Below are 19615 nucleotides of genomic sequence, written 5' to 3' on the forward strand. Positions count from 1 at the left end.
GGGAAGAGGAAAAAAGTTATTTCAGGCACTAGATTCTTATTTGCAAAATTCGGAGCTGCTCCCTCTCCCTCTAATAGCCTCCTACATATCCTCATACATAGCAAGGCATGATGGAGAAGAGGGAGGGTGCTCTCAGCTGGAGTTGGATCCAGGAATGATGGAGAGGTGCCTGGCTGCTGCTTCCGTAGGTGTGCTTACGGAAAAATGTAGGTGTGCTTATTAAAAAATGTAGGCGCTCCGTCCACTCTCTCATCTGGCCACCCTATAGTGAAATGATCATGAAACATGTAGGTGGAAGAGAAACACTGAACTAGCTGCTTTTGGGTTCATTCTACTATATTGCTGTTTCCTAGTGAAGGATGTTCACTTGTCTTTAGGAGACATGCTAATGGCATGTAGCAGCATGAAAGCAATGGTTTCAGAATTTGAAACTCTGTGCATGTCAAAGCTACCAGCTTTGCTTTATTTACTTCAGACTTCTGCAAACTGGCTTGTTTAAAGACACAGAGCATATTTAAATGGCTGTGTTGATACCATTGAAAGTAGTTTATTGTCAACAAACTATTATTAACATTTGTATGCTGCTTCTCATTTGAAACAAATCCAGACATAGTTTACAAAAGAGTAAAAGCAACCAAACAAAAAAGGTGCACCCCATGCTAGTATTATGAGGCTGGTACAAAGAAAGTCAAAGGAAACAGATGCGTTTGCAATCAACATAAGGTTTTCTAATAAAGCTGCTCTTTCATCACCAGGTTGCATTTTTCTAAATAGCTTCAGTGAGTAGCTTTTCCTTGGATTTGAGGTGAAAGCAGCTGGTTAGCCCAGATCATAGAGTTGAAAGAAGCTGTGCAGTTCCTCCACCTTAATGGCTGTGAAAGCTTCCAGAGAAGTAACTTGTATTACCAGTGAGAAATTCAGGTAGAAATGTGGTACTTGCAGTCCTGTATTGATGAAAGAAGGCTAAGCAAGAAACTAGAAAGTAATACTGCAGATATCTATTTTAGTGGTCATTTGATGCCAAAGAAATGGCAACGCATATCTTCATAGACAAAGAGAATAGTGAAACTGGCACAACTGCTACTTCCAAGGATCGGCTGCGCCTGCTATCGGCACCTTGTGAGTCTGCATTAATACAAACTTAAAAATTGGTACAAATGAAATGTATTTATAAGAAGGATTACTTTAAAAGTACTCACGAACTTGGATTACTGACCATTCTGAGTGCTGAGTAGCTTCATGACCCAACTCCTGTGGTATAGTCAACCATGTATGGGAGAACACTTCCCACCTTCGAAGTCCAGAGTTAGTGGCACCTCAAGATATGGCCTGAGACCACCAGCAACTTTACTGAACCAAAGCAGGTCTGAGTCTGATCAATGCTTGGATGGGAGACTGCTTGGGAATCCTGTCAATACCACCTTGTGTTCCATGGTTGCTGAGATATTAATGCATGTAATAAAAGTCTTAGGAAGGGAGGTACAAATAGCATGAAATGGTGGAAAATAAAGAGCAGGGTAAATAAGAGGCTCTGTGTAAATGGCAGCATTGAGAGCAGAGGCCAGTGCTGAGATACTTGTGGGTATACTGGAAGGCTGGGAAGAAAAACAGGAGGAAAAACTAGAACTGGCTACACTTTTTGTCCCATGGTAGTTCTACTTACACAGAAAACAATCTTGCTCACCTTGTAGCTCATGAAAAGATATTGAGTTGCAGGCCATGGACTTTTGTGTATGTTTCTTCCCCATGAGATTGCTATCTGATTAAGGCTGTGATGGATGTACTTATTCCTGCATAGCCTTGCTGTAGAGTAGCATCATGAATCTGGGCTTGTAGCAATTGCCATATTGCTTGAATTGTTTGCAAGGTTATAACTTGTAGGTTAGTGTATCAAGGTCTGGAGACCTACTATAATGTCCTATGAAAAACCATTTACTTAAATAATAATGTTTTGGTACACTGGGTTTCAAGCATGCTGGGTGACTTGATTTCTTTCCACAGCAAAATCTTTTGTTGAACTGTCTCACTCTAAGACAGCACTTGGTGAAAGGACAGCTAACGTAAATCCAGCAGCATCCGAATTGGTCAGGAAGGCTCTGGGCAGCTTGAATCGGCCCCTAGCAACCACAAAGGGTCAATTCCCTGAAGGAAAAAAGTTAATCTCTGCTGAAAAGGTTAGTAGAATGAATAAATAGGCAACTTACTTGTTTTTTCCCCCTTCAAAATTTTCTAGGATTGGTCTTTAAACTCAAATTTGTTCAGCTGCAGACATGAGTGTTTGTTTCACTTCCCTCTCCTTAATTCAGTTATAATTGAGGAAAGGAGATACTACCTTGCCCTTTTCTGGGGAGATGTTGCATGATCCTTTTTAAGTGATCTTGAGCCTATGCCTTATTGTGGTATTCTTGCAAACAGGGCAATTATTGTCTGCTTCTGTGCATAGTCACAGGGGAAGTGGAAGTTTTTATTAATGATGGTGGGGATATGATATTAGGTGGTGGCTCTCAATCAGTGGTGGACAGCTCTCCAGATGTTTTGGCCTATAACTCCCATCACCTGTAATCAGTGTAGTTAATGAGAAACAGCAGTCAGGCACACCTCTATCATGCCTGGTTCCAGCTGAGATCATCCTCTCTGTTGCTACCAACCATCTCTGCTGAGGAAGCAGCAATAAGGAATCCCTCCATTGTGCCTGGATTTGTAGGACACCATCAGAGGCAGAGGACGCTTTTCACTGTTGCCTTTGACTTTGCAAGTAATGATTTAGTGCCTGAATTTGCTTTTTTCCTCCTCCCTCAACAATTCCCTTTCCTTTTGTATTGTGTGTGTTTTAGATTGTAATCCTGACTCCTGTGCGCAAGGACTACTTTAAGACATACCTTTGTTCCTTCCCTTTGGAGCCTAATTGGCTAAAGATAAAAATGCTATTAATAAATAAATAGGACAGAACATCTGGAGGGCTACAAGTAGCCCATACTTGATCTAAACATGCAATTGCACCTTTTACTTTTGAGTAGCCTAATGCACAATGTACCTGCTTGGAATGTGTATCATAGACATTCAGTTGCTTTTCTGTGTTCAGGGAATATACCCACCAGGATCATAAGTGACTGTAGTGCTAGGGCAACATCTTCCCTCTGTGACCTGACTATAGTTTCTTGGAGGACAGGCTGCTGTTTTTCTGGTAGAGCTGGCCAGAAACTAGCATGTTTTACCAGTTACGCAGAAGCACAGTGTGCTTACATTGGGAACTCGGTTTGTTTTTACTCTGCTTTCTTTCTTTCTTTCTTTCTTTCTTTCTTTATAACATTTATATGCGGCTCCATAACCAGACAGGTTCTGGAGTGGTGAACAATAAAACATACAAAATGGGATAAAAATAAAACAAGAAGTTAAAATTATTACTATTTTTATTTTTAAAAGAAACTGAATTTTGATAAATATGTGACCAGCCAGTCAAGGAAGGCTTCCTGAAATAAAGATGTTTTCAGGAGGTGCTGGAAGCAGCACAATGTTGGCGCCTGCCTGATGTCCAAAGGCAGGGAGTTCCATAGAAAGGGGGCCACCACACTGAAGGCTCTTCTCATGGTGGACTCCATTTGGGCCATAGGTCCATGTGGATTACCAGGAACATGCCAAAAAGCCTCCCAGAGGAGTGTATTTAATAAACAAGACTGTCCCTGACCACAAGCTTACAATCTAAAGTACACAATATAAGGAAAAGGAGGGAGAGGATACAAGCAACTTGTGCATCAATTTTTAAACCTATATAGTCCTTAGAATGGTCTGCAGGAATGGCTAATTGAGGAGGAGCCAAATGGAGTTGATCTACTGGCAACTTTGGCCTAGTCAGCACGCCAGGAGGGAATAGCAGACAAGGCCAGAACAATTCCAGACTTTGTTGTGTAATGTTTTTTTAATTATTTTTACCTCAGGCTACTGAGAATACAAACAGAGTTGAAGGCTGCAGCATGGTTACAGAAGACTGTCCAGAAAAGGAGAATCTGTTTCACTATAATCCTCTGGGTAATACTTAACAATGATATTTTCAGTTTTCTTGGCAAAATAGAGATGCTAGCTAGTTTATTCTAGGTGGCATAATCAATACACAGTTATAAAACATTTAGACAATAACATATGATATTGCTGGAATGTTAAACTGTGTGTAGTAAACTGAACATCTCTGCTATATCAACATTAATGAAGTTATCAGGTAAAAAGTTGAAGTAACACTTGTAGATTAGACTTAAGTAGTGCTAGATTTAAATTTATCACAGCCCCCATGCATCTAAGATGGAATAAAAAGTGTCGCTAAATGATATTTTCTCTGAACAGAATTTGAGAGTTTTGAGGTACCTGAGAAGCACAGGTTGAGCCATTTGTCGCTGACTGGTGTCCCTCTTATGACATTTGAAAGTGGATCTGACAGATTTGCAAGCACAATTTCTGTTCCTGTAAAACAGCCTTCAGTTTCATGGGGCTACGGTAAGTAAAGTCTTGATCAGCATTGAAGCAAAGTGGGTGGTTGTAATGTTCCCCTAAAAAGGCCTAGAGTGAGATTGAATGAAGCAAGTATTGGGAGAACTCAAAATTAACTTGGTGGTTGCCTAGTAATAGCAGCCTAAAACTTGATTGACTATGGGCACAAATACATTGGATGTTGAAAGAAAATTGATACTGGGGCTCAATCAATCCAAAGATTGTAACTGACTTGAGAGAACTGATTTTTTGTTCTGTTTTGTTTGATTGCTCTTCCAGATACTCTGCAATCAACTAAAGACTTCCTGGCTACTTTAGATGAAATTATAATTGATCTTCCCCCTCTTTTGTAATATGTTAACCGCTGTTATTTTTAAAAACTGAATTCTAAACAAGTTGTATCCGTTCTATAATAAAGATTGTGTCATTGTACTCCACTTTGAACTGTTGAACAGAGACTAGAGATCTGGGGAGAATGTATTGTAGAAGACTGCCATACTGCTGATCAGAATGGCAAGTTCAGTCTCATTGCCAACTAATTTTCAGTCTGGGTGTAGCAAAGGTCTAAGCTTCAGAGCATTTCCATTCTTAAATTGCTAATTAAACTGGAGGTTTGCCATTGCACACTTCTTATGAGAACTCATTTGTTATACCCAGATCCCCAGGTTTATGTAGCCACAACATAGCTTCTCTACCACTGGTTGACCAAGGCTACAAGCTAATACATGCCTATTTTGGAGTAAGCATCCTTAAGAGTCCCTCCGGGTCCATGTTTAGATACTTTTTCCCCTGGTAAAGAAGAGCACCAGGAATTCTGGATAAATTTAAAACCTTGGTTTAGAAGTCCTCTGCAATATCAAACTTCCTCCTGGATAGGATTGCATAGCCAGTATCTCCTAGGAAAAGGGCAGGGGAATCGGACATAGCAGGCTGGGGGGGGGGGGAATCTGGGCAGGGGGGAGCAGGGAACCCTTTTTTTTAAAAAAAGACCTACTTTATCGTTGGTGCGCTCCTGCGCACATGGCCCCTTTAAGTTTTTTTTAAAATGGCCGACGCGGCGGGGCTTTCCCTTACCCCGTCGTGTGTCACGTGTAGACTGGGGTGATGGCCCGCGCTAGCTTCAGCGTGGGCTCACCCCTACTCCCCACCGGATTAACAGGTAGGTCTAGCAAGGCCCTGAGTCTGAGCCAGGTCCAGACAAAAGTGAAGAACAAAAGAACAAGTCCCAAGCTGTAGGAAAATAAGGTTTTATTCTTTATTCTCCTACATCCGGAGACTTGTTCTCCCTTTTCCACACTGAGGCAGGGCTTGCCAGCAATGGTGATTGGAGACAGTTTTTTTGGTTCGCAGCAAGTTGCAATCTGCCTCAGTGGCTTCTCGGATGGTTACATGGTACTATCATGTAGCCATCTTGATTTACCACATCACTCTCCAAATAGGGCTGGATGCACACTGAAGCATCATTGTGTAAAGTTCATCTTAACTGGGTTGATGGGCAGCTGTCATTTGCCATGGCTGTGCTGAATTGGGTAGAAACCTGATATTGCTTCCTTCAGAGCAACATCACAGTAACAAAATGGAAGCATTCTGATGCCCATAAAACTAAGTATTATGGAGCAGACCAAGAGTGAAAGTCCCTAATCGGGTTTGATGCATATTTCAGTTGAATACACATTACCAGCTTTGACCCAGGCATCACGGTTATAGTTAACAAGGTAAAAGAATTCCTACCCCCTGTAAACAGCCCATCTATGTACACCTTAAAGCAGCTGTTCATGAAGATTTTCACCTTGAGCATTCCGAACTATATAGAATGGTCACCCCAGCAACCATTCCAGTTGCGGGAGATGAGAGGGGGAAGTAGGGCCGTTCAGTTAAAATACTTAATTTCCCCCCTCTTCCCTCTCTCTTCCTTTTTCCTTGTGTGTTGCCTTTTTAAGATTCTAAGTCTAAACAGCAGGGACTCTCTTTCGATTGATTACCTATAAGCTGCTCCAGCAGGCTTTTTGTCTGCGGAGTGGGATAAAAATACCTTAAAGAAAACAACACCTTGTGGCTGTTGTGGGAGAATCCACATGCTAGAGCCAAGAAGCATGGAAAACCATGCTATCCAGTGGCATTATTGCTAACTCTAGCTTGCACTATATAAATGGAGTTATGGAAAGTGGCTGATGATCTTGTAATATAGTTTTCCACAGCAAGAACGTAAGGGCCTAGTTAGATCAGACCAAGGGTCCATCTAGTCCAGCACTCTGTTCCCACAGTGGCCAACCAGCTGTTGATTAGGGACCCACAAGCAGGACATGGTGCAATACCCATGTTCCCCAGCAACTGTTGCATATAGGCTTACTGCCTCTATACTGGAGGTAGCAGGACTAGTAGCCATTGATAGCCTTCACCAAGAATTTGTCCAACCCCCTCTTAAAGCCATCCAAATGTGTGGCTATCACCACATCTTATGGTAGTGAATTCCATAGTTTTACTATGTGCCATACTTCCTTTTATCTGTCCTGAATCCCCCACCGGTAAACTTCATGCGATGACCCCAGCTTCTAGTATTACGGGGCTTGAGTATTATATGGTCCTAGTATTACAGGCTTAAAGCTATAACAGGAACTGGCAACTTATAGGCCAAAATATCTGGAGTGCCACATGTTGCCCATCTCTGAGCCATAGGGATAGTTCCTTTGGATGGGATGATAAAAGGTGTATGTGTGGGTGTCAGAAGTTACAGAATTATAGCACTCCAAAACATTACAAATGATCCTCAGTAGCATGTCAAATTTATACATGTATACATTTTAAGTTTATAGCTCCATCTATATATAGAGAAACCTATAAATTTTAAATTTATAAACTGGATGTGCTACCGATGTCATTTGTTCTGTTTTGGCATGTTGTATCATGCACATTGCATCGCCTGCTTATCGGTTGATCCAGAATTGTAACATGTAGTGCTTGGCTACATTTGGCATAAATGATATATGTGACAGAGGAATATAGTGTCACTTCATGAAAAGTATTGTGGCAATTGACCTGAATGAAATTGACCTTTTGTATAACATTGGAGGGGAAAAGCATTGTGCCTGGTACAGAGGGTCATGTATGTAGTATTAATGGGCTGGATCATGCTCACAAATTCTATATACCTAGTGGGTGCATACAAAAATATGAAAACCTTCTGTAAAGCTTATTGCTTCCCAAATGGCTACGGTCACACACTCCTATCACTTCCATTACTCAGGAATGTGCACCATAATTGAATGTACTTAACGTGAGCTAGGTAATAAACATGCTGTGCAGCCAGCTGGTGGTAATGTGCAAGTTGGAGTGAGAACCCACTCATTCCTTCTTTAAAAAGCTGCTTTCCTTAAAGTAGATTTGTCCTCTATTGAGAATACTTGAACCTTTTTATCCAAAGCAGTTAGCTCTGTGGAATAGTTTAAACCATGATTTCTAGTTCTATAGGCTTCCTTTCCATGTTCGAGAATGGAGTGGAGTTGTAATTATTGTTGTATAGTTTATAACACAAACATGAATCCGGAGTGTTCATTGACTTATAAGCAGTGCAGGTTTATGAAGGGAGTAGAATGTGAAGCACTTGAAATAAAGACATGAGCTTTGGCAAGTGGACCATTTTATCACTGCAGTTCTACCCAATAAAGAAAGTGATAACTTGGATCAGTCCTTGATTTTTTTTGATTCTTTTAATAAGTGGTAAGTAATTTAGCTGCATTTATTTATTTATTGTGTTTCTATACTGCCCAATAGCCGAAGCTCGTCCAATAGTGTTAGTTTATACAGGTTTTTTTCGCATTATTACTCCCAAGGTACTTAGTGTAACCCTCCATATGTCTACTCAGAAGTAAGCCCTAGAGTTCAGTGGGACTTATTCCTAAGTAAGCGTATTGGATTGCAGCCCTAGGATGCAATTTTATGCATGATTCGTTCCCCCCCTAAAACTGCATAGGAGCCTTTTAGCATTAAAGTGTATGGACACTTGTTAGGTTATATATTCTGTGTACATCGGCTGGCAAACACACACTCTTAGACCTCTGAACCCTACGTTTATGCTAGTAGTAAGATTTTTAGAGGCCTTATGACAGCTAAAAGACTTATATTATTACATTAGAAGTATAAGTGCTCACCTCCCATAATGCAATAGACTGAGGATTTAACAATGCTGTCAACATTTGAATGGGTGTTATAGAGACGGCACTTGTGAGTGGATAAATACATGGATATTTGATCTGCTTTTCTTGAAACCTATGCATAATTCTCTCTCCCTTTTTTATGAATTAAAAAAAGACATTCTTATGTAGGTAATGTTTCTTTTTCTTTTTCACAATTCATTTTGTTTTGTTAAATTCACAATAAAAGGATTTTTTTATATAAAAAATGGTAGTAAGATTAATAATACAGTGGGTAGTATCCAATGGTTCTCCTACACAAAGTAGACCCATTGAAGTGAATAGGCCTTGTCTACATAGGACTGCCATAAGACACTGTCCTATATTTCCTACTTATGCTGCCTGCACTTCACTAACTCATTTGACATCTTGCCTGTTGATTTGGATGGACTGGCAATTTTAAACAGTTTTTATTTTATGAATTTGCTATATTGGCTACTCTGCTTATTTTTAGATTTATCATATGCGCCTAGGGAATGAGCCTACTGGAAGGGTAGGGCCATTACAGTATTAATGGCAAAAGGGAAGTATGGTGCTGAGGGTTAGATCAGGCAATGTGACAGGAAGGGTGGTTGGATATTTGAGAACTGCACCCTCTACAGGTCAGTCTGCGAGTGTCCTACGATACGTGATTTAATAGTTGATGAAGGGGCCAACCTGGCATGCATTACCTGAGTGAATGAGCTGAGAGGAATTATTCTCGGTCTCTGCTTTGTCCACCTGGATATGTTGTGTAGAACCAACATTGGTTGGAAGCTCAGAGGACAGGGTTGCTGGTGCCTGGCTATAAGGATTCTGTCTTCAACCCAGGACAGACCCTTCAAAGAGGTTGAGCAACCACTCTAGGTCTTTAAAGACCCCATAAGGTCTCTGTAGTGGTTTTCTCTACCCACTCTGATAAAGCTAGCCTGAAATCCTGGGATGAAAAAACCAATCCATTTTGCATCAAGCTGGGCACTGCCATTTTTAGTATGTTATTTCTTAAGCAAGTCTGATTGTTGTCTCAAAAATAAATTCTTCTGCAATTATTTCAAACTTCAATCGCATGCATTTTTCATGATGTTTGCTGGATTATAAAGTGATGTGCCTTGCACCTACATTACAATTTTGGCACCAAAGAAAGACATTTTTATTTTCTTGGTCATTTTAAATTGAGAAATGCCCTAGACTGCTTTTATGCTTTTAGATGCTGCCTCACTTTATCATTAATGTTATGGCTGCTGTTCATCATTCTGGAATCTGTTGGGTGAAGGGTGAAATACAAATGTGTTAAATAAATATGAGAATGCAGGATAATGAACTGTAAATGCAGAATCTTCTATAGGCCTTAGTCCCCCTCTAATATTGCTAAATTATATATGTCATGAAGTACATTTATTTAAATAAGTGTACTTCATGACATATTTTATTTCCCAATACAGCTAAGTTATAAAGTCTACAGAGGTTGTTGTGTTTACAGTCCATTGTCCTGCTTTATTTCATATGTTACCATCATATTTGGGATATTTCTTTCCCCAAATGTGAGGACTATACACTTTAATCATTGATGCAGCTCAGATGTATTCTGAAAAATCTTTTGCAATCCCTTATTGTATTGACCTGCACAAAAGCCACATACAGCTGGCTTTTGTAGCAAGAATTTGCCTGTGTTCTGCATGAAGTGTCACTACACTATTTCAAGGTCACTATAATTTCTAACTAATTACTCCCTGCGATGAATTCATTGAATAGTATCTGGATTTTACATTATGTTCTCAAAGAGCAATATATATGCTGATTAGTTAAAAGTAATTTCAATTAAAATATCCCATATGCTGTGTTCACTAGCTGAAAAACCCTTGGAAATTATATCCAGAAATCAAGGTAGTAATGATAACCCCTTTAAATATAAGGATGTGTGATGACAAAGAAAGTGCTAAAAATTTAACATGTCATTAACTTAGCTTTTGGGGCCATTAAGTTAATTTGCCATTAAGCATATAATCAAGAAAACTTAAGGATGGATGAACAGTATTCAGACCCTTGACGTACCAGCTCCTGGAAATATTTTATTATACTGGTTTGTAAAGCAATTACATTTTAAGGGATGATTTGCCTATGACAGCAGCTGTCCTGTAGGTATGCTTGCTTCTGTAATAAGGCTTTTAAGTTGTCAATTTTAAAGAACTGGTGGAAAACCGGGTGGGGTGGCAGGCAGGGAAAAATGTATTTAGGAAAGTAGATTATCTTTTCACACCCTGTTGGGTCAGCTGTGCTTCCATCTGGCTCTTGTAAAGGCTGAGGTGATATTACATTGGTTTCCCTCATGGTAGCAAATGATGCAGGACAATCTTTTGGTAAAGAAGCTATTGAATGGACAGAGGGCAATGGGAATGATTTGGAAGAGACATCAACATTCATCCGCCTAGGTCCAGCAAGTGTACAATTGATGAATATTAAGATCTAGAAAGCTTGGTAGTGGGGCTATGTTCACCTTCTCCTCTGCCAGCTGGCAAGCCACACTCATGAAAATCTGGAGATCTCTGACAGTGGCTTCTGGTGCAATCCAAGGAATAGCAAGTCACAAAACCTAACTGGAAACCTCTGGTGTGTACCATGTGTAAATATATATGCTCATCTGTAGTCTAAGAATCTCTAACACTTAGTCCTATATGACCATGTAGAGTGTACGCACTGTAAAATAGTTGCTTTCTGAGTCTTATACATCACACTCATGTGTCTGGTTTAATACTTTTGGTTTGCATAGATGCAGTTCCAGTGGTGGAACTGCATAAATGTATGTCCCGTCTTCTTCCAAGACTGAGCTCTGCTTTTCCGGTTTGCAGCTAGCCCTTGATGTTAATTACGAAGCCAGTTCCCCTCCTATTCTCGGAGCAGGGCTGTGCACAGTGCTGATTGGCTGGCCTTCTGGGCAATCATTGAGCTGCCTCCTCCTTCAAACAGACGTTTAGGCGGCCTCAATCACTCTGTTTCCATTTCTGCAGTTTTTCACTGCCATGAAGGCTGTTTTTAGAGGCCATGGATAAATATCCGAGAACATATAAAGGACAGAAGTAGTGGGCTTCTGTCAGGCATTGAAGTGTCTACCCAGGGCTTCAGAACTGTTTGGTGGTGGTGGTGGGGCTGAACTGCTGCCTACCAGACCTATTGTGGGCTGGTTGAGGTCAGGTGATGTGGCCCACATCACCCTCCTTTTTTCTTTCTGGAAGAAGGCACTGTGCTTCCTCCCAACACAGAATGGGACCCAGGCTGCTGCACACACACATTGCTATCTTTGGTCTGAGGTTGGAGATAGCAGTAGGAATAAGGGATGTTGGAATTGCCCACATGGGGGGAGTGTGGGCAGTCTCCCTAGCATTGGTGAGTCTCAACATCCAGGCTACCCTTCATCCCTGCTGCCACCTCTGCTCTGATCAGATGTAACAGCAGGAGTTCTGCTGCTGGTGTGTATGGGAGATAGCAGCAAGGGGATTCCTCCAGGGGGTGGGGCTTGAATCCAGTATATCACACCATAGTGGGGAAGATTGGTCCCAGGTGACTTGGGTACCAAGTGTTGATGGGCAACTTCAAGGCCCCTGTTCTGTTCTCTTTTCTTATGGTTTTTGACCTGTAAACCAGACTTGCACTGGACAGCCCTTCAGATACAGGATGCTTTCAAATAGAGGATTGTCCTCAGTAAAGTAGGGCACATAGTTACCTACTAAGGCACTCTTCTGCATAGCAGGTTCTGCTCTGACTATGATCTCCCACCAAACCAGTTTAACAGGTTTCACCTCGCATTTCAAGCTTTATCCTAGCTCAGCAAAGTCTAGATAGGAAAATTAATCCAGGTAGGAAGTGAAGGGAATGATTTAAAATGGAAAAGGGTGAAGAATCCCTAACAATAAAATCCTGAACATGTTAACTTAGAGGTAAGTTGGCTTACTTCCTCATAAGTGTATTTATTTATCTTATTGCATTTATATACCGCCCGATAACCGAAGCTCTCTGGGCGGTTTACAAAAGTTAAAAACAGTATTTAGGAATGCAACCTCAGAGATTTTTATTTTTATTTATATAAATCTATTCTGATCTTGCAGTGTGTATGCACTATTCAGGGCGGCTTACAACCATGGAAATTCACAATGTCAAAAAAATACGACAATGAAAAAACATTAAAATACGATGAAAGCAGAAACTACAGATAAAACATAACATTTACATAAAAAAGTAGATATCTTGCAGACAAAAGCCTGCTGGAATAAACTTTCCTTTACCAATGCTCAAAACCTAAGTGAGTCAGTCATATCTTTATATATATAATCTAGCCAAGCCAACTGATTGGACTTCACAAAAACCTGTTCTTTATCCAACATTGTTTTGGATAAGTATCCCATTATTTGTAATCTTTAGGTCCTTCCCCCTCAACCAAAATAAAATCACTTACCAACTTTTCAGCTATGCATTTTTCTGGTATCTTTTAAGGCCTTGGCCTTTCCCTTCGCTTTTCAATTCATTTTTTTTTAGTCTTTTGTTCAATGCACACCTGCAGAGGCTGCTATACACCAATTTTGTAGACTAAAAACAGAAGGAAAAGCACGATTATGGACAGTGGGGAAAAGCACAAAGGCTGCCCACTAATTGCCAAGACCTGCCTGTACTTGCATGGGGCCCTGGTTATGCAAGTTCATCTGGAGAACAGGATATAAAATTAAATGAAGTGGCGTATTTCAAATGAAAATGCTTATTGCAGTTGTACCCTTATTTTAAGCTCAAAAGAGAAAAAATGTTATTGAAGACAAGTACAGAGTGTGTTTATGGTATTTTTCAATCCAATACCGCAAGCCCATTTGGATAAGACACCGGAGAAGTGGCAAGCTAAGGACAAAAAATGTCCTTGAGGACTGAAATATGTTTTAAGCAATGAAGTTTTCGTAAGTTGTTATAGATGGGGATTTTACTTTCGGTCATATGAATACCAAATGCCTTCTTTTTGTGTAGTTGTTGTGCAATGACAGCATCTTTTGGGTCATTGCCCAGCAGTGAATACTATTATTTTCTCAAAAATGCATTCGTGGCCCTCTGAAGTTGTTTCTTGATCACTTGATTGAAAAGTTCCAATCTCTGTCCCAATTTGTTTCCTGAGCTCTTTGTGCTGCAGATGCTATTTTGGTGAATGTGACTTGGAGACATGATCATTTGTCCGTACTGTATTTCAGCAGGAAATTAAAAAAGCATCGACAGTGTCAGACAAGTGAACCAAGGAATATCTTGGTCGTCATACATTTTTAATGGTGATGAGGAAAGTTGCTTTTAAATATAAGTGAGACTGTATTTGGCCCAATTTTGTGCTGCATAACTCAAATCATTTTTGATTTTTGCATTTAAGTAACGTAGTACTTTTCTTCACTACACATCTCTCACAGGTAATAAATTTAAGTCCCCTGTGGTTTTTAGGAATATTGCAACCTTGTTTATTTATTTATTTATTACATTTTTATACCGCCCAATAGCCGAAGCTCTCTGGGCGGTTCACAATAAATAAGTTACTGGAAGGGGGCAGTGTTGTAGTTAGTTAATGCATGGAAATTTAGACCACAGCTAGTCTTAGGATCTCTATTGCGTACAATGTGGTTTCCCATGATTTTGCTCCTCCCCTCCTCTTTCTGACCACTGGCATTGCTGGGAGCATGTGTGTTTGTTCTCTTGCTCCTGCCGATGTAATGAAACAAAATGTACTGAACAAACTCTTTTCTGAAACACCACACTATACCTGCATTTTATATGCAAGAACTGTTGTGAGTAAAACCTTTTTTGGCTTTTCTTCACTGAAGAAGGGTGTGGTGTTCCTTTTATTCTAAGATAGCCCTATGCACCTGTGGGACCGGTAAACACTCATTCTATTTTCCTTTTTGTTTTTCTTTGCTAATTGCTTTTCTAACATGAGGCATCATTATTAACAGGAGGCATCCACTCAATCTGTTGTACAAGTGGGATTCAGTTCTCATGCAACAGAAAGCTAGTGGTTCAAAACACAACTTGGGAAACAAGTGAAAATGCTTGTTTCTGGATCAGGACATGTCAGGACAGCTGTCTTTTGCAAGCTCCGCTGACCTGTCGTGTTCCAGAAACAAGAGTTTCTGCTTGTTTTAAACTGTGAGTTCCCCATTTCACTGGTGGTGGATCCTGCTAGCATGCAGGCAGACTTGTATACTGCCCAAAGAAATTTAATTTTTGAACCAGGAGATGGGTAATCGCTGAAATCCCTCCAAATTCAGGCTTAAGGCCCATTTATTTTTGTGTGGCCTGAGGAACTGGTCTCTTTATGATGTCAATTTGATTTTCCAAACAGGGCTTGATTTCTATGGCCCCGTTCAGAAGACACCTTAAACCATGGCTTTAACCATGGTGAATAAGGCTTTTTGCTTTATTCACCATGGTTAAAGCTATGGTTTAAGATGTCTTCTGAACACAGCCTGACTTTCTGGCTTAATCACTGTGGTTAAAGCCATGGTTTAAGGTGTCTTCTGAACGGGGCCAATGAAATCATTCCATGCCTATCTAATCTTGAGAGAAAGCAGCATATAACGAGTTTGCTTCCTGATCATTATTCTTACAATGGATCGCTCTGCATGTATGCCACAAACAGCAATCATAGGCTTGTGGCTGGGTTCTAATAGTTTAAATGAATATGAAACTGAACTACTCCTTAACCATGGCTTAAATCCTCAGTCTTCTTCCATCGCTCGCAAACCCACATGCTCTTTTTATCCCTGGTGATCAGCTTGTTGGTGGCTTTGGAGGGCAGCAAATGCCTCCAAAATTACTTTGATTAATAAACTGGCTATCTTACAGTTCAATCCTAAGCTTATTTACTCAGATGTAAGTCCCTCTAAATTACTCTAGTGAGTTTAAGGAACAGCCATGAAGTTTTAATTAACTGTGCAACAATGTCCCTGTTCAGAAGTCACCTTAAACTACGGCTTTAAACATGGCGAATAAGGCTTTTTGCCGTATTCATCATGGTTAAAGCCGTGGTTTAAGGTGTCTTCTGAACAGGGCCAACGTCTGTCTTAATATTATCAGACTGACTATTTTTAACTGAAAGTGGGGAATCATTTGCTTAGCTAAATAGTATTGCAAGCCTTTGGGGGAAATCTATCAAATACTGCTGTTTTAACTACAGACAAAACTTTTCTAACCTGCTGCGCTCTTTCTTTAATCTGGTGGACTTGGCAGGGTTATTTTGACTTTCTTGGGAACATTATCAACATTTTGTTCTCTCTGCAGTAGTAAAGGTACAAGACTCCATTCCTATATTAAACCTGATAAATCTGGCTATTTTATTTTTGCCATTTTCATTCTAGAATTCATCCAGCAAAGGCAGTAACCTTTTTATCCTCTAGAGGGCAGGATTGTAACAGCAAACGGCGGCCTATTGGGAAGCACCATTTCAATGAATGTGAATTAAAACAAGTAATGAGTGATGGGCAGAAAGCATGACATCACGGCTTTCGGAATAGATCACATAGGCCAGTGCTTCAAAATCATAAACTGTATAGCCTTGATACAAACCCCACACTACACACTATTTTAAAAATAAGGTTCTTGCAGAGGATTGCAGTACGTGAAGCAAAAAACAACAACCCCACAGTGAATTAAGGGGGAAATGGATGAAGCTGGTGTGCCGTGGAAAAAAAAAATCAATCGACGTATACAGCCATGCTTCTCAGAGCAAAATTGTAGTTGAAGATTTTGGTACTGAGCCGAATGGCATTAGTGAGTGAATCCCTTTAGAAATATTAGTTTTAGAAATAGGATTTCTGAATATTTATATGCGGCTGGATACAGTCAGTAAACATTCCCTAAATGTCTGTTTCTAAAGACGTGCACCCCCTTTCATGGCCTCACAAAAACAACAACAATATCCTGAGATTGTTAGGTCAAGAGAACAGAAGGTTCAAGTTTCATCAGAAATCATTGCTCTTAGCCTGTGAGTTTTTGACCAAACTGGAAATGAGGATCTTTATCTTTTCCACCTGGACAGTCCGATTCAGCGCAAAAGAAAAAGATGTCAAGGGGATTATTGTGACTATGGGAATTTAGTTGCAATCTTTTAATTATTGTATGGAGTTGGAAAACAGGTCACTAATACACTGCTCTCAACCAAAGACACTGACTTAATCAAAGTGGCAAATACATAATCTGTGATTCATAGGGACTTTCTTAGAAGAAATAGCTTCTGGCAATTACATGGACCAAATATTTCCACAATAGGTTTTCTACTTATTATGAGCAGAGCTCCTAAAATGCAATCTATACAAATCATGAATGGGTGAGAACCCTACTTCTATTCTTAATGCTATGACTATTTCCCAGCATTCAGTCCTACTGTATAGGTGCTTCCATTCAGCTGCAGAAATGTTATATGTTTACACTTAAATGGGCAATAAAAGACTTGCATCTTTTAAGTTGTACTGACCTGCTTTCTAGGAGCTCAAGTGTGGTATCCATGATATGTGCTCATTTATTTATTTTTAGCAGCGACAGCCCCATTTTGAGAGTGACCTCAGAAGTACTGTAACCTTATTAATTTTAAATTTGAGACAGTAGGGTTCCCCCCCAGTTGGGTAATCAATGGACATTCTAAGGACCTATATTGGATAAGCCCCCAAAGTGCTATTATAGACAAGCTAGACTGGAAGCAGCAAGCTTTGCTGAGACTAGGGGCATCTCTAAATGAGTGATTTATAGAATGCTCATGACTCACCACTCACAGAAGTTTGTGGGTTGATTTCATGACATCATCAACAGCCAGGATGTCTCCTGCAGTTTCCCCCAGTAACCCTGTTGTTAAAAAAACACAGCGATAATCAGTATATAATTTATGATGAGATTTATTCTGCCACTAGACAGTGCTGTTTCATTTAACAGAATATACTGCAACAGTATTCCCTTTTCAATTCAAAATCACGTGGTTGCTGCTGGTCGCTGTCTGAAAGAGCCAGTTGTGAACATGAAAAAAACAGACCTGGTAAGGAGGAGGATTTTTTCCTTAATGTTGAGATTCTGTAGATGTGATATAATGCAAGATGACGTTTTCACCACAATTGTGCCTGACTGAGATATTTATACCATGCCTCTTGCCTCCCACCTTCAGGTGGCAATGTTTTCTAACAGCTCTTATTTCAAGTGGTTTTTAAAAAATGTTTTAAAAAACATTTTAAAAGTTTTCTTGCCAATACTAATATAGTCTCTTATCCACATGTTGCTGGGAGAGAGTTGTTCTAGATGGCATCTGTGAGGGTGCCCACTTCCAAATTCGTATCTGTAAAAATGTCGGAGTAAATCCCATTTCTGAAAATGGTGTGGGGGATTTTCAAAAATTCTCCCCAAATCAGGGGAGGCTCAGATTTCCTTCCAACTGGGCATGAAGGTAGATACATGGATAAGCTCTCATGGTGGCGATTTTGAGGTTTCTAACGTTAACAGAAAAAAGTTATAGGCATTTGGATTTCAATGCAAGTCTATGGGGGGGAAAACAGAGCTCCGATTTGGATCGGGAGCTCCACAGCGAAGCGAAGCGGACCACTGGCAAATCGGCGCGGAGTGGAGTGGACCTGATCCGGAAATTGCGGATCAGGGGTCTGTGCACAGCCCTATTGCTTACAACAGCTCTGAATGTACTCTACTGTTCCTATTGCAGGTCAGAGGTGGTGCTAAGAAAAGCAGGGTAGGAGTTGTAGTGGCTGGTGGGCAGGTGTTGTGTTTCTCAGAAAACTCTTGCTTTCAATGGGAGGCAAATGATGAGGCCTGCTAGGTAATCCACAAAGCTTTTATTAAGCAACAAACATCTCTTCCACCTGAAGAGAGTCTAATCTCTTGGAAACTTCCCCTAGGCAAAACTATGCAAACTAAGCGAGACAATTGTCCGATTAAGGAGAACAGGAAGCCTTTTCTCAAACGCCAGTAACTTCAGAGAGCCTGGTGTAGAGGCAGGTTCTGGTGCAATGCTAGCCGGACCGACTTTCTCACGCCTTCCTTTCGCTCCGTGCGTTTAGCTTCCGGTGGACTCTATCATACGCTAGCTTGTCAGGGTGCTCTCCTCCGGAAGAAAGCTCACTTCCCACTGAGTGTGTAGGATTTGGCCTTGAGGAGATAAGCTCTAGAGAGGGCTGACTCCTAGCTGGTGAATCACTCATGGGAGCTTTCTCCCCCACTGGCACAGGCTGGCTGGTGTCTGGTGCTTCCTCCTCTAGTTCCGAAACTGATTGATTACTTGAAACACCTTCTCCCAAAACAGGGGCGGTAGGGTTAGACATGACAGCAGGTTCAGGTCACCTCATGGGGTCCATGGCACATCTCTGTGGGTGACAAGGCCCCTGTGGGGAAGTGGAGATTGGGCAGACTCTATGAAACTAGCAATTATGAACCTACATCCCCAATTGTCAGTGGTGTAGTGGTAAGTTTTGAAGTGTTGGCATGCCTCAGGACAGTCCCCATAGCCACGCCCAAGAGGAGATTCCAAACATATAGGCAACCCCTTCATCCAGATCAACAAACCAGTTCTAGCAGTTTTCATTTCATCCAGAAGACCTTTTGTAAAACCGATGGGTGCTAATTGCCTATTCAAGACCAAGCCACCCCTGCATTACAACAGGGAACAATACATTGTTGCTGGGAACAGTCACCCTACCCCAAGGTCCACTACACTGATGCCTGCTGTGCTACCTAGCAATGAAGGGCTGTGGTCGAGGGTTCATAACAAACCTGGTCTCTTTAGCTTCAACAGGGAAAGAAAATTAAATGTCCCTTTTCCTTTCCCCATCCTGAAATCTCTGGTCCTTTCTACACCTAAGGATTATCCCAGGAAAATGGAGGGATCGTCCCTGTCTGTTCCCAGGATCCCCTGTGTATCATTTGCATGCACAGGGATGACCCGGGACGATCCCTGGAAAAAAGGCAGG

At 40.8% G+C, this 19615-nt stretch overlaps 1 protein-coding gene across 1 annotated transcript; it reads left to right on the plus strand.

Annotated features, from left to right (window-relative positions):
• Positions 1-998: 998 nt before the first annotated feature.
• PTTG1 (PTTG1 regulator of sister chromatid separation, securin) lies at positions 999-4840 on the plus strand. Its single transcript, XM_063123276.1, has 5 exons — positions 999-1119; positions 2002-2174; positions 3936-4026; positions 4336-4485; positions 4759-4840. Exons 1-5 carry the CDS (start codon positions 1029-1031, stop codon positions 4830-4832), a joined length of 579 nt encoding a protein of 192 aa, XP_062979346.1. The 5' UTR covers positions 999-1028; the 3' UTR covers positions 4833-4840.
• The last annotated feature ends 14775 nt before the right edge of the window (positions 4841-19615 follow it).

This window comes from Elgaria multicarinata, chromosome 3 (assembly GCF_023053635.1).
Source record: "Elgaria multicarinata webbii isolate HBS135686 ecotype San Diego chromosome 3, rElgMul1.1.pri, whole genome shotgun sequence".
In the NCBI taxonomy this organism is placed as follows: domain Eukaryota; kingdom Metazoa; phylum Chordata; class Lepidosauria; order Squamata; family Anguidae; genus Elgaria; species Elgaria multicarinata.

What these genes read in the sequence shown, in the direction of transcription:
- PTTG1 (XM_063123276.1), top strand. Translation starts at nt 1,029, where the DNA reads ATGGCAACGCATATCTTCATAGACAAAGAGAATAGTGAAACTGGCACA. An exon ending in GCGCCTGCTATCGGCACCTT is followed by an intron (nt 1,120 to 2,001) that starts GTGAGTCTGCAT and finishes TTCTTTCCACAG; the next exon opens with CAAAATCTTTTGTTGAACTG. An exon ending in GTTTCACTATAATCCTCTGG is followed by an intron (nt 4,027 to 4,335) that starts GTAATACTTAAC and finishes TTCTCTGAACAG; the next exon opens with AATTTGAGAGTTTTGAGGTA.